General features: G+C 35.2%; 3 protein-coding genes across 3 annotated transcripts; all 3 read right to left on the reverse strand.

Moving 5' to 3' along the window:
• Positions 1-2,112: 2,112 nt before the first annotated feature.
• Positions 2,113-3,516, reverse strand: LOC306754453 (taste receptor type 1 member 1-like; the record flags this gene model as incomplete). The annotated part of the gene is given in 4 exon segments (XM_079238472.1): positions 2,113-2,457; positions 2,461-3,041; positions 3,176-3,271; positions 3,504-3,516. Coding segments are annotated over 4 exon segments (1,035 nt in total).
• Positions 3,517-4,040: 524 nt separating this feature from the next.
• Positions 4,041-6,792, reverse strand: LOC306754454 (taste receptor type 1 member 1-like; the record flags this gene model as incomplete). The annotated part of the gene is made up of 3 exons (XM_079238473.1): positions 4,041-4,256; positions 4,397-5,122; positions 6,781-6,792. The coding sequence occupies 3 exons, from the start codon at positions 6,790-6,792 to the stop codon at positions 4,041-4,043; spliced, it is 954 nt and encodes a 317-aa protein (XP_079094599.1).
• Positions 6,793-10,716: 3,924 nt separating this feature from the next.
• Positions 10,717-15,702, reverse strand: LOC306754455 (taste receptor type 1 member 1-like; the record flags this gene model as incomplete). Its single annotated transcript, XM_079238474.1, has 6 exons — positions 10,717-11,645; positions 12,405-12,525; positions 12,792-12,998; positions 14,141-14,866; positions 14,991-15,288; positions 15,518-15,702. 6 exons carry the CDS (start codon positions 15,700-15,702, stop codon positions 10,717-10,719), a joined length of 2,466 nt encoding a protein of 821 aa, XP_079094600.1.
• Between the last annotated feature and the right edge of the window lie 1,167 nt (positions 15,703-16,869).

Consider the following 16,869-nt stretch of genomic DNA (forward strand, 5'->3'; position numbering starts at 1 on the left):
CATATAATAGAATTCATAGAAAATTCAAATAGACAGTTGGTGCATAATAAACAAATTAGTATGCAAAAGCATTGAAACTTGTACTGACAGGTTGATATCGACAGGGTTTAACAGTCCTAAAGGTTAAAGATGTTTAACACTTTAAAGATTAGATCAAGGACTGAGGCACACTAAAATGTGTTAGAAAAGTTCCCTCATAGAGCTTGTAATGGCTTCGCATTTATTGATACATTTTCACTTAAATTTTTTATTGACATCATAAAAATTATGTTGCTAGACTAAGAATAACTAAATGCGCTTCATGGATCTGGAAAACTTTTACAGGAAAAAATGAGTGAATGTCATACAATGTGACAGAACTTACTCTATGTGAAATAACTACTTGGAGTGCTTTAATGGTTTATAATTTTTTAAACCAATTTCTCTTTACAATTTTATTTTACGACACCCTAAACAATAACCTGAAGGCCAAAAGTGTTTTACAATAGCACTGAGATGTTTTAACCTTGACTCACCCCTTTAAAACAAAGTACCTTTTGTACCCAACACCAAAAAATGTTCATTCATTTCATTTTCTGAACCGCTTATTCCAATTCAGGGTCGCGGGGTACAAAAAATGTACACATAAAAATTCAAACCTTAAGAAATCTATAGTTCTTTTTTAAAATCAGCTCTTTACACCAGCATTACCCCCAACAATATATATCAAATAAAATTTGGAACCTTTCTAACCCTTAGCGTGCCAAGATTTTGTCATGGTGCATGAATTATTGAGTTATTTATCAACTCACTTTATGGAAAATTAATTATTCATAGTAAAAGCAACCTGGTAATTATTCAAAGTTAACAGTGACATTCATTTATGAAAACTGTATTTTGCTGAGTTTCAAATACTGGGCACTTTGCACACAATCTAAAAAAATAAAAATAATTTTTATTTGTCAAACCAGTATCAGCCCTAGAGATAAATATTAATAAAGATTTTTTAGTTAGGATACAACTTCAGTTCACAATACTAAGCACACAAAAAATATTTTATTTTTGATATACTTCATGCAAACTGTATACTTTATGGTTTGACTTTTGTAGAATGACATATATTAGAAAACAACAGCATCATTAGTCCATATGCTTCTATTCTTTTTGCCCAGTGTTAAATACTTTTTTTTTTAGGACCCTTTCATATAAAGCAAATATATTAAAAAATCATGTTAAAAATGTTATTTTTCCTTTGTTTCTCACTATTTTATTCTTCATAACAGAATCATTCCTAATCCTAAAACCACATGTAGATATGTCAATAAGTATTTACTGATCAAAAATGTGGTGGTGCTTTGAATTTTAAATAAAAATTACATATGAAACAAAGAACACGAACAGTGGAGAACGCTACCTGCATTGATCACATGATAATATGTGTGTACATGCTTTTACATAACTTTAAATAATTCTAAAAATAAATAGTTTAAATGAAAGTGTGCACATTATTGTGCTCAGGGTAAAAATAAGAAGTAAATAAAAACATGTTGCTCACAATAGCCTAAATGTAAATTTACCACAAAAGTGAAAAACAAAAAAAAAGTTTTTTATTTGCCTCATTCATCTTGAAAAGTGTTTTAAGATATTAAATGTGCAAATGATAAAAAAAACACATAATTTTGCTTTGGTGGGATTAGGGATTAAATGATATGGCTACAACATTAAAAGGAATCTGTTTCAGGCTCTGATTATTTTATTGACATAGTTTTGAAAAATGTATGTAGCTACTCAGATGTTATTCATCCAAGTTAATGTATTAGTCACTATGTTTATAGCTGGTTGTGAACTTAAGTATTAAAACAGCATTACAAGTGGAAACAGGAGGAGAAACAGCAAGCAAGTCTTTCAGATGGTACAAATGACATGGTGCTCATGTTATATATGTCATTTATTTTATAACACGCATTTTAAAAGAACAGCATTTTAACATAGCTCCCAGAGGTTTATCTTATAACTCTTCAAAAACAAACGATGTATCGACACATTTCAAAAATGCTGAATTCTGTCTACAATTTCATTACATAGCTTGAAATACATCCATCTCTCTTGACAGCTATACACACTGAGAGGTAGTTACTGACTAATTGTTTTTGTATAGTTTTGAATGAGACCTTGGAAGTACTGCTGTGTGTTTTTTTGAGGCTGGCAAATTATGATGTAACATTTAGGTAGGAAATACCACAAGAGAAACGAGTAGAGACTGGAGAGTACAGCCAGAGCATTAAGAGTCTGAATATGCTTTCCTTGGTAAAGCATGTATGCAGTAGCAAAAATAATCCAGGTGAAGATCAGGAGGAGGAGGCAAAAAGTTATTGCTTTGGCTTCATTGTTTTTTTTTTGAAGGTCTTTTCCCATATAGGAGAAGATAAAAGAAAGGGAGCACAATAATAAAGGCATAATTGCAGAACTTGATATTGCTCAAAAATTAATGTTACAACCAAGAACAATTCTATCTTGATAGATTGATGTGTAACGATGGGGACTGGGAGGTGAGCGACAATAGCTAATGATCAACAGGATAGCCTGAATGACGAATGCCGCAGCAATGAGCAGCCATTGGCCGTGATATTTCATCCACCAACTCTGGAACTTCGGGATCTTTGCAGCCATTTTGAAAATGCAAACAATCTGAAAGGAACGAACAACAAAACATGCCAGACATACAGTGTAGAACAAAAGAAATGGCACAAACCTTAAGACACAATTATAAACTGTAGGTTTATCAAAGTAAAAAAACACACTAAGACTACACAAACAGAGGCATCCTAAAATTAGGAAACACATCGGTCCTCCAGCAGATCTGACCACAGGCGTGTTGTAGTTGATGGTGAAGAGAGCAGACACAGCCACAGTGAGGCCCACCAAGACCCAGGCCCCGACCATAAGCACGACAGCACCAGGGTCTGTAAATGGTACGTACTCCACCAGCCGTAGACTGCATGATGTGCTTCCTGCTGTTGACCACTCCATGTCCTGACAGCTGATACAGTTGTAGGGATCCACTGTTTAACAAGATGGAGGGAAAATCTGCTCTGAAACAAATTCACTTCTGTTCATGGAAATACCGTTTTTTATGCATGCTAGCTCTAATTTTGCTAGTTTTTATTTATTATACCTCTCATTTGCCACGATTTACCTGTACTGTTGATATATGTTCCATTTGGACAGAGCTCACAATTAAAGCAGCATTTGTGGATTCCAGTTGCCGCTTTTGCAAATCCTGCAGAACACTCTGAGGAACACAGTGCAGACGGTACTTGCACAAAATATGTAGTAGTAGTAGTAGTAGTAACTTTATTTCGAGCAGATGAACAAAACCAATACCAAGATGTACATATACATAACCAAAAAAAATATATATATATAAGCTCGAAAAGGAGTGGGAAGAAGAAAAACTTATTAAATCCCACCCCTAGATAACACAAATCAAAACCTTACAATACAAAGGATGCACGACACAATACCAACAATGGTCATGACTAATACCAAACAATAGTAACGACATGACTTAATACCAACATTAGTTAAGAAGACTTAATACCAACAATGTTAAGTTCACTATTTCCAACAATGGTAAGGGACAATAATAAATAACTTAGTATTGTTATAACTCATCTTCACTCAAAAACAATATGTAAATAGACTGTAATATAAATAGACTGTAATACAATCATAAAGATTGTATTAAGCAATTTCTCTAAGTGGTGTTTATGTTAATAACAAATTCATTAACTTGTGTGTATTGTCCCTTAAAAAGGTTGGCTATTAATATGAACCTGCTGTTATTGGAGACAGCTCCATTTATTTAGCAATAAAGTAAAATAAAAAACACACTAGAAGAAACTCCCTCTCATATAGCCATAAAAAAACAGACTTTAAAAACACTCAGGTGTGTCTTATTGCACAAAAAGTGGGATGACAACTGAACAAAATACAATATTGTTTTGTTTTATGATTACATTAGTCTTTTTAATATAATTACTCTATAATAAATAACAAAATCAACTTACTTCTTCATTTGTGTACCACTGAATCTCAGAGCTGTTGATGAAAAAACTCACTGATGGATAAAATTTATAAAAGCCAATCTCCTGTGCATTGTCACTTTTGTTCCAGTAAATTATAGAAAAGTATCCAAATTTGGGGTCCCCATTCTCATTAAACTGAACACTGATATTTAAAAGTGCAAAATTTGACTTCTTCAGCTCTTTTAGCACCTAAAATGAAAACACAAATATGATGCTGTCATCTTTACAGGCTTACAAGCTTTTGTATTTTAGGGTGTGAAGTTTTGTGATGATATGTATATATATATATATACATATATGATGGATGAATTATTGATCAGGATACATACCATGTAAGGGTACACTTTAATATCACCACTGCATTTCATAGGTCCACATTGCAAGACTTTGTGCAAGGCATGAGCAATGGCATACACAGCAGAATAAATGGGAAATGAAAATGACGGGTCCATATTAATTAAATCTTCTGGAATCAGACTGCTGCAGTTGCAATCCTGATTGCAAAATAAATTTTGCTCTGCATTTTCAAAAGGCGCCTGGCTTTTTGCCGTATATATAAAATAATCTAAACCAGGAATTGACACCACTGGTTGAGACACCCCAAGTACAGTTCCAATATTCTTGATTCCTTTCATCTTTAGGAGCTTTATATTTAAGGACCAGGTGTCCCCTGTTAGCCACACCTTGTTTCTGATGTTTAGTTGAATTGCTGACTTGACGAGAGCTTCACCATCCATATTTGTAGAAAAAACAACAATGACATTTATTTTCAGTGCCTCCATCTGCTTGAACATTTGAGAGTAATTTGCCTTTTCATTAAGTCCTTTGGTGTAGGCCAGGCAGATGTTGGTGTTTTTAATCCTCTTTCTGAACAGTTCCAGTCCATCAATTCCAAAGTCATTGTCACTGTTAAGGAAAGCAACCCATTGCCAGTTGAAGTGTTGCACAATATTAACAATTACATCTATGATGTTTTTGTTGGAATGCACTGATCGTAGAAATGATGGAAACTTCCTTTTCACTGAAAACTCAGAGCTAGCAGCTCCATAGCTAACCTGTAGAAAAAAACAAATCATTCAGTTTCTAGCAAAGTCATATGACTTAAAGTTAAAATGAAATATGATCATTTACAGGACTATACAGTTATTAGAATATCTGAATGAAAACAAAAACAAAAAAAGCTCTCCTGACATAAGTAGCTTCAGTCATGTAGTGAATATTAAATATCCCTCCCATTAAATAATCACCATCTAGATGAAATTCTGAGGCTGTCACACTGCATTTATGCAAAGCATGCACGAAAAAGCCCAGAAGCCCAACAGAAAAATGTAAAAGCCTCATTGCCATGAGTAATTATTTATCAGCGTAAAATGAACTCCAAGATTGGCCTCTGCTTTTATCACGCTAAGTATTTCTTGTAGTGGTAGACATACCTTTAAATGGTCAGAGGGTAATTCACAAATGAGTATGCAAAGAGCATCCAAACTGTCTGCACACGTTTTCCGCACATGCACATGGAAAACCTCAGTTAAACAGTGTTGTATCAGCTGTGATACTGGTTGCTTTAATTTATTTATTTTCGATTTATTTATTCATATTTTTATTTCTTATTCAAAAGTGAATCTCGGTCAGATAAAACAAAAATAATTAGTCCATGGCAACCACTTGAAGGTAAAACTCAGATAATATTTTATCTATATAAAACACTTCAAAAAACACAAAATCTATATTTTCCCAGGAACATTATAAGACAAAGGAACCAATGCCATGGTAGTTTATGGTAAATTATGATCTATTGACTTACGTTTTGAAACATTAAATTCATTTTTATTTCCTCAACATGGGCAGAGACATAATTATATCTAGTATAACTGGGTGTGTTTTCTTGAACTTCTAGCAAAAGGAATGTTTATCATGTATAATGGATGATAAACTTACTCTAGAACCTGTCAGCAACACCATTAGTGAGAACACTCGTTTCCCGCATTATTCTGCTACATTACCTCCAAGAGGGTTAAAAGACAAAAAAGACAAATGTTGTGGCATTTATTGTATGTTGTGAAAAGAAATTTAATCATTGCTTGTGTAGGCAAATTCCTAACCTTTTGTAACAAAAAGAATAAATTTGCAGATACAAATGGCTCAAATAAATTTCTGTCATGCTGACTTGGGATCAGCCTTTACAAGAAACAAAGAAGCTCTGACACAGAGGATTCTAACAGAAAAGGTTTCAGCTACTCTTTCTGATCAACAGGAGTTAGTTGAGGTCATTTAAGTGTATGATGAAGATTTCTCTTGGGCAAGTGTTTCTAAAGTGCATCTTTAAAGATGCACTTGAGAAATGCTCTCTCCTTTTCTTTTTAAATGTTGAATGTTTACAACAGAATAAAGTGTCCAGAAGTAAGGCTCATCCAGCTAAGCATTTGTAATGTAACATCTGGCTTTAATAACATCTGGCATCCTGGCAAGAACCCATTATTGAAGTTAAAGTTAGCTACATTCTGAGATTATTCTGTTTACTAGCAAAGAGAAAAGGCTCAGCTTTGGTTAACATCTGGTGACTCGGGCTCTTAAAGTATCAAACCAAGTTTGTAACCTTGGAGTTTTGATAGACTTAGTTCTGACGTTCAGTAGCCAACTCAACGGTTTACCAACTCAGAAACATCAATAGAACTCAAAGTTTAATGTCACAGAGACACCAGGAAAAACTCACCCATGCATTCATCTCCAGTAGACTGGATCATTGTCATGGCCATTTAACAGGACTTCCTAAAAGGAGCATTAAACATCTGCAACTCATCCAAAATGCTGCTGCTAGAGCTTTAACTAGGATTAAAAGATCTGAACATATCATACTAGTTTCAATATCTTTATACTGGTTTCCAGTCAGTCATATGATAGATTTTAAAACCGCAGTGATAGTTTACAAATCTCAGCACAGTTTAGGTCCAGAATACATTGATGATATGTTTAAAGAATATAAACCAAGCAGACTCTTAGATCTAAAAAACCATTTCAACTCGTCCAGACTAAACATGGAGAAGCAGCATTTAGCTGTTATGCTGCAAGCAAGTAGAACAAACTGCCAGTGGAGATTAAACTCTCACCAAATAGAAACACTTTTAAATCAATTATAAAAACCTTTCTTTTCCTCTGTGCATGAAATCAGTACGGCAACTTAAAACTGATCTGGCTTTGGATTATTTGAATTTAATTTAGGATTTTATTGTGATTTTTGCTATTAGTTATTCTTCGCATCATCTGTAATCCTTTTAATGTTTTATGTAAAGCACTTTGAATTGTGTAAATCTAAAATGGATTCTGTAAAAATTTCCTATATTATGCTTTTTTTTTTTCAAAAAATTACTGAGAAACCATTAAAAATCTTGTTTTTACTAAGTTGAAAGTTTTAATAATGACAAGGTTTTGTTGGATGAGCTGTAAATGACAGCAATGACTTAAAGATGTTGTCCCAAGTGTGCACCAGACTGCAAGCAAATAAACACAAATGAACTCATTCATTCAACCAGGTAATTTTGGTTTATGCTAAAATGCTACATCCGTTCACAAATAAGCTCTGCATGACTTAATCTTTGGCCACACAGGTTGTTTCAGAGGAATTCATTTGCAATCATAGTGTGGTTGACAGTGGTAGATGTACAGAGCATGAACTGGTATCTCATCAGAGTCAGTCTATAACTCATCTGTTTATAGAGTAATACGGATTGGTTTACAGGGTGACACAGTAGTCATCAATATGTACAAAGAATAATGCGTGTTTTGGTGCAAAGAAGTGATGTTGGTTTGGTGCCATTTTGTTTATTAACAAAGAGGGATGTTTGAATCTTGAAGTCATTTTTTGCTAATCTGTTTTATGCCTAACAGTGATAAAAACATGATCTGAAAATTCATGCTGAAAAGAAACAACTAAAATTTGGACTTTGAAATCTAATACCTCATTTATAGAAGCTGAATTCAGTTTCTCCATGCCTGGTTCTGATTATGGGAACTGAAAAAAGACCAGATCCAGATGACCTGAGGGGTATTGTACGTTCATACTGGGTCAAGACTGCACTGATGTGTTGGACAGGCAGCCAGTGTGCAGACCTCCCAGCTGGACTGATGTGGTCCACTTTCATGGTCTTAATGAGGACTCGAGCAGCAGAGTTGCGAATAAATTGTAGTTTTCTAATGGATGTTTCGGAAGACTTGTAAAGACTCTGCTACAATAATCAAGTTCACTAAAAAGCATGAAACACCTTTTCCAGATTCTAAAAATAGGCAGACCCTGAGATTCCCTAAATGTCTTTTTTTTTTTTTTTTCCAAATTTCGGTCTGAATTTACAATGAGACCCAGATTTCTGGCCTGGTTGGTGGTTTTTAGGAGTACAGATTGAAGCTTTGTGGTGACCTGTAATCATATTTCTTTGGTTCAAAAAAATTCACCTCAGTTTGTTTTATTTATTTTTTGTTTAACTGAAGAAAGTTGAGACACATCCACTCCACGATCTCCTTAATGCATTTACCAAGATCCTATACAGGGCCTCGTCTCCTAGTGATATTGTAATATAAATCTGCACGCGTTCTGCATATCTATGGTAACTAATATTGTTGTTCTTTGTTACCCATGTCTGTGTGAATCTGTAGAGGTCAACTGTATAAAATGCAGCACTGAAGTCCAGTAAGCTAAGATTGACATTTTTCAATTGTCTGTTTTCGAACATATGTCATTAATCACTTTGTTCAGAGCAGTTTCAGTGCTGTGATGTTGTCTAAAACCTGACTGGGAGACATCGTAGCAGTTGCTTTGTGTTAAAAAGTAATTTATCATCTGATGGAAAACAGCATGGTATGTTTGCTTTAATTTTACTTAAAAATGGAAGTCTTGACATCTGCAGTTGTTATTTACTTTCTCATTGAGACAGTCCTTTTTCAAAGACATGTTTTCAGCAACTCAGGGAAATCATCCAAAATTAAAGACAAATTCACAATCTGTAACAGATCTGGCATGAAAATCTTTGAGACTTTTATGAAAAAAAACTATGAGCTGGATGTCTAAAACAAGACTTGGGATGTCCCCCCTGAGGAATACATCTGTGTCGTGTTACTTGAACTGGTTTTCAAAAGACACATAAATTAAGAGAGTAGTAAGAGAAGAGGACTCAAGTCTCCAGAATGGCTATGAATGTGAATCACCAAGTCCACTGGGCAGGTTCCTTCACCCACCTCCACTAATTATGCAACTACAGGATAAAGGAGAGAAAGAGTGTTCCAAAGTCAAATAGGATTTAAAATGTGTTCAATCAAATTTAAAAAAACAAACAAAAAAAAAACCTCCATTAATCTCAAAAGGAAATTGCAATGCTTTGATTTAAGAAAAAAACAAAACAATTATGATTAATTAAAAGATAGTGTCTTGTTCCAGACTGGTTCTACTGCTCCAGCGACAAAAACTGATAAGGGAGGCTCTATGTATAGAATTTTTCATTATTTTAAATTCAGGGATCAGGCTGTAGACAATCATTTATTTTGGAGCCAAATAAAAATGTCAAAAGAATTGTATTTATTGTCATTGTCATCATCAAAATTGTTAAACCATCCAAAAACATGTGTGCTAGAGTAACAGGTCTCTCTTGTAAAAGAGACTGTACGTCTTAGTGGGACTACCTCTATAGCAATATGTATACCACATCTATGAAGTTTAAATAATAAACCTAATTTTCTTCAAAGTCATTCCTAACCATAACTACGGATTATTCCAGGATTAGTAACTCTTTCTGAATCCTCAGGGAAAGTGAAGCTAAATTTGACAATGAAACTTTTATGCTGCTGTTTGCCAGTGATATGCATACTTAAAAGTAATTAATAAAATAATAACTGATCAAACAAAGTTGAACAAATCAAAACTAAACTACAACTACTCAGTCAAAAATGCACAAAAATCCATATACACTCGATTCTGCATTTAATTCCAATGCTAAATGTTAGAAATGAAAATAAGTGTTGTCTTGATGTGACCATCACCATAATATTCTAGCAACTCAAAAAAATCTTCCACCCATTAAGACCCATGGTCATGTATGGCACTATGTGTACATACATATATATATATATATATATATATATATATATATATATATATATATATATATATATATATATATATATATATATATATATATAAACAAAAAAACCCACACAAATCCAATATATTTTATTGAATGAGATAGGTTCTGTAAATCTGATGCACTTATTGAAACGACCAAAAATGCTAAACAAATGTTACTTCACATGTCTGGGTGAGTCATACTGTCATTACCTTAGAGAGTACATCAATTTAGAAGTTTAGGTTTTATAGTGCCATAACAGTTATCCTAAAATAAACCTCATCTGTGCTTGTGCTTTTAAAAAATTTTGTAAAATAAAAATCTGCAAAAGTTTGTTTCCATTATCGTGGTTGGACGCACATGTAATATTAATTATCTGAGGGACTTTGCTTCTAAAACAAGAGCAGACTTAAAAGGTACACAGGTGTCATTTTAAATGCAGATACACACTTGATTTCTTTTACGCTTCTACGTTTCTAAAGTCAAAATACTACTTATCATTAAAAATATGAACAAAGTCTGAAACCCATTTCTTAAAGAAGCTACTGGCTAACTGTTTTAGTGTAACTCTGAATGAGACCTTGGAAGTACTGCTGTGTGTTTTTTTCAGGTTGGCAAATGATGATGTAGCATTTTGGCAGGAAATACCACAACAGAAAGGAGTAGAGACTGGACAGTACAGCCAGAGCATTAAAAGTATGGATGTGCTTCCCCTGGTAAAGTATGCTTGCAGTGGCAAAGATGATCCATGTGAGAATCAGCAGGAGGAGGCAGAAAGTTATCGCTTTGGCCTCATTGTAATTTTTTGGAAGGTTTTTTCCCATGTAGGAGAAGATAAAACAAAGACAGCACAATGATGACAAGAAAAGGAATGAACCCAATGCTGCTTGAAGATTTTGATCACAACCAAGTATAGTTTTGTCTTTGTACCAAAATGTATCTCTATAAGGTTTTGGGGTGGCTATGGAATAGCCTATGACAAGTATGATTGCCTGAATGATGAAGGCCACACTAATGAGCAGCCATTGGCCGTGATATTTCATCCACCAACTCTGGAGCTTCGGAAACTTGGCAGCAATTTTGAAAATGCAAACAATTTGAAAAGAGCGAACAACAAAACATGCCAGACATACAGTGTAGAACAAAAGAAATGGCACAAACCTTAAGACACAATTATAAACTGTAGGTTCATCAAAGTAAAAAAACACACTAAGACTACACAAACAGAGGCATCCTAAAATTAGGAAACACATCGGTCCTCCAGCAGATCTGACAACAGGCGTGTTGTAGTTGATGGTGAAGAGAGCAGACACAGCCACAGTGAGGCCCACCAAGACCCAGGCCCCGACCATAAGCACGACAGCACCAGGGTCTGTGAATGGTACGTACTCCACCAGCCGTAGACTGCATGATGTGCTTCCTGCTGTTGACCACTCCATGTCCTGACAGCTGATACAGTTGTAGGGATCTACTGTTTTCAACATACAGACACACAGAAAACTTTAAAAAAAGAAATCAAGTTGCAGAATTGGCTTCTGTTAGAATTACAACTTACTTTTAAGAGTTATTTTGACAAGACAGGTACTAATCTAGTGTACGTTGTGATCAGAATAAAAAAGGTCATCCTTTCAGTAGTGAATGAATGTGAAATCACCTTAAACTTGAGCTCAAATGAAAGTCTCCACCTTCAAAGCAATGTTCCACATTCGGCCAAATTAATGTTGGAATGATTTTGAATTAAAAACAAAAACAAAAAAAAAACAAAAATAAATGGCAGCCAAACACAGCTTTTCCAAATTTGTTTTGACCACTTGTGAAATTTTTTCAATCTCTTCCTCTATCTGGGTATTTAATAAAAAACAGAAAACATTATGCTGCCATAGCAAAGGTGACTTTTGAGCATTTGACTGTAATTAACAAGTAGTTTTAAGTTAAGCAGGAGTTTTGTTTGGTCGCTGTAATGTTCGTCCTTTGAATTCAAATAAATATTATTGCTACTGTGGAGAGATTTCCAAGAAAGAAACTACTGCATGGAAGTGACTTGATTAAAAAAAAAACAAAAAAAAAACAATGCATCTGCGCTTGCCACAGTTATAGTGGAATGGATGAAAAAACCTTAGTCTCAAATAACGTTTTTCCACTTTATTACCATCAGGTGGTAATGAATAGGTTAAACAAAAAGTGGCGTATCATCTCACCTTTTCTTTGTCTTCAATATGAAATCATTTACCTGAACTGTTGATAAAAGTTCCATTTGGACAGATTGTGCATTTAAAGCAACATTTGTGGATGCCTTCTTGCGTTTTTGAATATCCTGCAGAACATTCTCTAGAACAAAATGAAGTCGGCACCTACAAAAGCAATGCATTAAGTACACAAGAAAAGGCAAATCATTATTTACACTGTTAAGGACAGTTAGTTAAATGAGATTAAAGTAATTACAGGCATCCCATTTTAAATTCTAAATGAGTTTACAAAATATAAGTTTAGACATTACATAAAGAGATGCTTGTGAGTTGCAAAAGTGGATCATCCTTTTAGTCAATGCAGACGAAAAAAGCTCAATTAATGTTCTGTATAAGCATTTCATTGGGGAGAAATGAGGCGGGCTATTTACCTTTCCATTTGCATGCCATCGAATTTTGGTGCTGTTGAGCAAGAACTGGAATGATGAATGAAAGTTATAAAGGCCAACTTCTTCTGCTTCACCGTTGTGGTTCCAGAAAACTATTGAATAGAGTCCAAACTTGGGGTCCCCATTCTCATCAAACTGAATGCTCTGGTTTAACAGTGTGAAGTTGGACTTCTTCAGTGCTGTTAGAACCTGTTGTTGACACACAAAGTTCAGATTACTTGTACATTCTACACCCAGCAGCTTTTGTGAGCTGGGCATACTTTTCACAAGTGTCATCAGATCTCAACAGATTAGTGAGTTTAGGTTTAGACACCAGGCAAACACCTCAATATTTTTGCTGTGTGTCAAAAGGCCTTCTTAAACCGTTTTTATGCTCCCACTCTCCTGTTAAAAGTGGAAGATTCAGTGTAAATGTCAGGATGCATGTTTTACCAGCATAAACACCTATCATGTTTTGATCTGATCAACATCATACTCTGCACTAGTCTGCTATATATCCATTGATTTGAGTTTGGTGTGTCGCAGCGGGAAAAACTCCTAAAACTTTTAGGACTGTGGTCCTCGAGGACCGGAGTTACCCACCCCTGGTTTAAATGGACAATGGATGTATGGGACAGAAAATCTGAACCTACTCAGACATACTTTATAATGCCATTCTTTCTAACAGCCTGCAGGGAACACCATGCAGAAATCAAAGAAAAATTTCTTTGTAATGAATTTAATGTTTAAAATGTTTTAAAACTTCCTCAAATAAACAAAGATGCTTATTGGCAGCTGTTGGTCTTTTTTAAAAATAAAATGGTTTAATTTTAGGTGAGGCTACCTTCTGATAGTCATCACCCAGATGATCCTTGTGAATTTAGCTCTTGAGTCTAGTGTGCAAAGAACAAAATAAATATCTCTAAACAATATTTCACACAATGGATGAATAAAGGTTTATTCTGCCTTTCGAATCATCCTGTAAATATATCCTCAGATTTTATTAACTAGACAAATTTTCTAGAAGGGGCTTGACCACAGAAACAATTTTAGTAATGTGCAGGTTAAATTTAAAAAAAAAAAAAGTGTAAAAAGCAGAACTTTGCAATATTTTACTACAACTACTATTTTACCAATTTGCTGTTCTTGATGTCATCATCTCTGTGTCTCACATACTTGCCAATACACTCTTTAATATTTGAATCATGCATTTATTACTGAACTAATCGAACAAGGAACAATCCCTTTCCAATAATTACAAAACTGAAGAGTAAATGCATCATAAACCAAACCTGAAAAAAAGAATTAATTAGTGAACATGAATTAGATAAACTAATTATTTGTATGCTTACCATGTGTGGGTACACTGGAACATTTTTGTCACACCTTCCATTTCCACATTTTAAGATGGTGTGTAAGGCGTGAGCGATGGCATACACAGCAGAGTAGACAGGGAAATTAAAAGATGGGTCAGCTGTAATGAGATTTTCAGCACTTACGGTGCTGCAGTTGCAAATCTGATTGCAAAATTTCTCTTGCTCTGCATTTTCACACTGATGCTGGGCTTTAGCAGAATAGATGAAATCAGTGAAACCAGGTATTGTCATTTTTGACTCAGCAACCCCAAGTACGGTTCCAATATTTCGGATTCCTTTTTCCTTGGGGAGTTCTTTATGTAAGGACCAGGCATCCCCTGCTATCCACACTTTATTGGTGAAATTTTGTTGTATAGCAGACTTAATGAGAGCCTCTGCGGTCCATTCAGGAGCAAACACAATAATAATGTTTACATTAAGTGTCTCCATCTGTCTGAACATTTGAGGATAGTCAGTGTTAAGATTAAGGCCTTTAGTGTATGCCAGACAGATCTCAGTGTCTTTTATCTTGTTTATAAACAAGTCCTGGCCATCTTTTCCATAATCACCATCACTGTAAAGGAAAGAAACCCAGCGCCAATTAAAGTTAAGCAAAATGTGTAAAACCACTTCTATGACATCCTTATTGGGATGCACTGTGCGTAGGAAAGATGGGAAGTTCTGTTTTCCTGAGAAGACAGAACTAGCTGCTCCATAACTGATCTGTAATGGAAAACAGAGAGACAGCAAATGTAAAGCAACTGACACTCCTATATGTGTATATTGTCAAACAGGTTTATGAACTCCTTTAGTACAAAAACATATTTAAAGCAGTATGCAGATTTACCATGGGAATTAGATCCACCATGAAGAGTGGTGCAACAGTCCGTGTCTCTGTGCTGGTGTAAGTGCCAACCACTGCTATCACTTTAGACAAGTTCTTGTGCGATTCATCCCAGGGATTAATAAAACCATTTACAGACATGAGGTTGAAAACTCCTGGAAAACTCTTTGTGTCTGAGCAATGGTCAAATATTTCATAGCCAAGAGATACATTAGGCAGTAGGCTGGTAGAGTTATTGATCTCCTCAATGGAGAATCTCATCAACTGAAACCTCCGATAACTTGACAGAATTAAACGTTCCCTGTGGACAGAGTTAAGGGAGTGACAGAGTTAAAAATGACTTTCAATACTATTTGTAGTCACTTTGTATATTTTGGGTCACAAGGCAGATTTGAGCACTAGTCATTTCATAATAAAACAATTGACTTGATTTGATTACCGGTAAGTAGAATTTCCCACACCATTCACGGTTTTGGCGAACTGTTGCCTCTTAAAGAAACAAAAGCATCAACCAAGATGAGAAAACTCACCTGGAACAGCTGATGGTTTCTGGTCTGTTGTGGTAAGCGGTTTCACTAACATGATGGACATCAAAAAGTCCACCTAACAAATAATCACCCTGCACCTCAAACTCTGAGGGTGTGACGGTGCATTCAGTTTGGACATGCTGAAGATATCCCAGCAGGCACAGATGAGCAAGAATCCACCTTGGCATCATGGTATGTCACTAATACATTAACTATTATAGACCTTGCTCTCTCAGGGCATCGCTCAAATAGGTGGATGGTTGAGCTTCTGTGATCATTTTCATGTTCTGCAAATGAACCAGGTGCCCTAAATGCACAAGTAATGGTTGGAAGAAAACTTACAAATCAGTATGCAAAAATCATCTAATGTGCTGCTTCCAAGTGCCTCTGATGCAAGTTAAAAGCCTCCATCATGAATCATTGTACTGAAAAGATGTATAGCAGGTTTAAATCTATAATCAAGAGTGAGACTACAAATGTAAAATTATAGGGACAATTTTCACTGTAATGGTACAATATTGTGTGTTTTGAGGATCTTATATCAAAATGTTTACAATGCTATTTCGACAGGAGGGAGATGAGAGAATAAAATATTTATGATCAATGTAATATTCAAAATATTTTGTGTGAAACTGATGCTTGTTTAGTAAATAATGGTTTTGGTCTCAGAATTAAATAAAAAAAAAAAAAAAGCAATTAATTGGTTAATTTAATTGTCCCTATGAGTGAGTTTTAGTGTGAATGGTTGTTTGTTTCTCTGTGTTGGCCCTGTGATGGACTGGCGACCTGTCCAGGGTGTACCCTGCCTCTCGCTCAATGATTGGTGGGATAAGCTACAGCTTCCCGACCCTTAATTGGACTAAGCAGCTTGGAAAATTAATGAATAAATAAATGAATGGGCTGCACGGTGACATAGTGGTTAGCACTATAGCCTTACAGCAAGAAGGTTGCTGGTTCAATCCTTGGCTGGGGCAAGGTTTGGTCAGTAACCTTTCAGTGTGGAGTTTGCATGTTCTCTGGCTTTGTCCCACCGTCCAAAGACATGCATGTTTGGTTAATTGGTTACTCTAAATTGCCCCTAGGAGTGAGCGTGAATGGTTGTTTGTTTCTGTATGGACTGGTGAGCTGTCCAAGGTATACCCTTGCCTGTTGCCCAAAGCCAGCTGTGCTAGGCTCCAGCATCTCTGCAACCCTGAATTGGATTAAGCAGTTTGGAAAATAAATGAATAAGACAAAGCAAAATCTTCATACAATACTGTATTTTCTTGTCTGTAGCCATACTTTACTCATGCTTTCTTAAATATTCCAATTTCCAACCTCTTAATGGGCAAAGATAATAGGGATCAAGATTTAAA

Source organism: Telmatherina bonti, assembly GCF_933228915.1.
Source record: "Telmatherina bonti genome assembly, chromosome: 4".
In the NCBI taxonomy this organism is placed as follows: Eukaryota; Metazoa; Chordata; class Actinopteri; order Atheriniformes; family Telmatherinidae; genus Telmatherina; species Telmatherina bonti.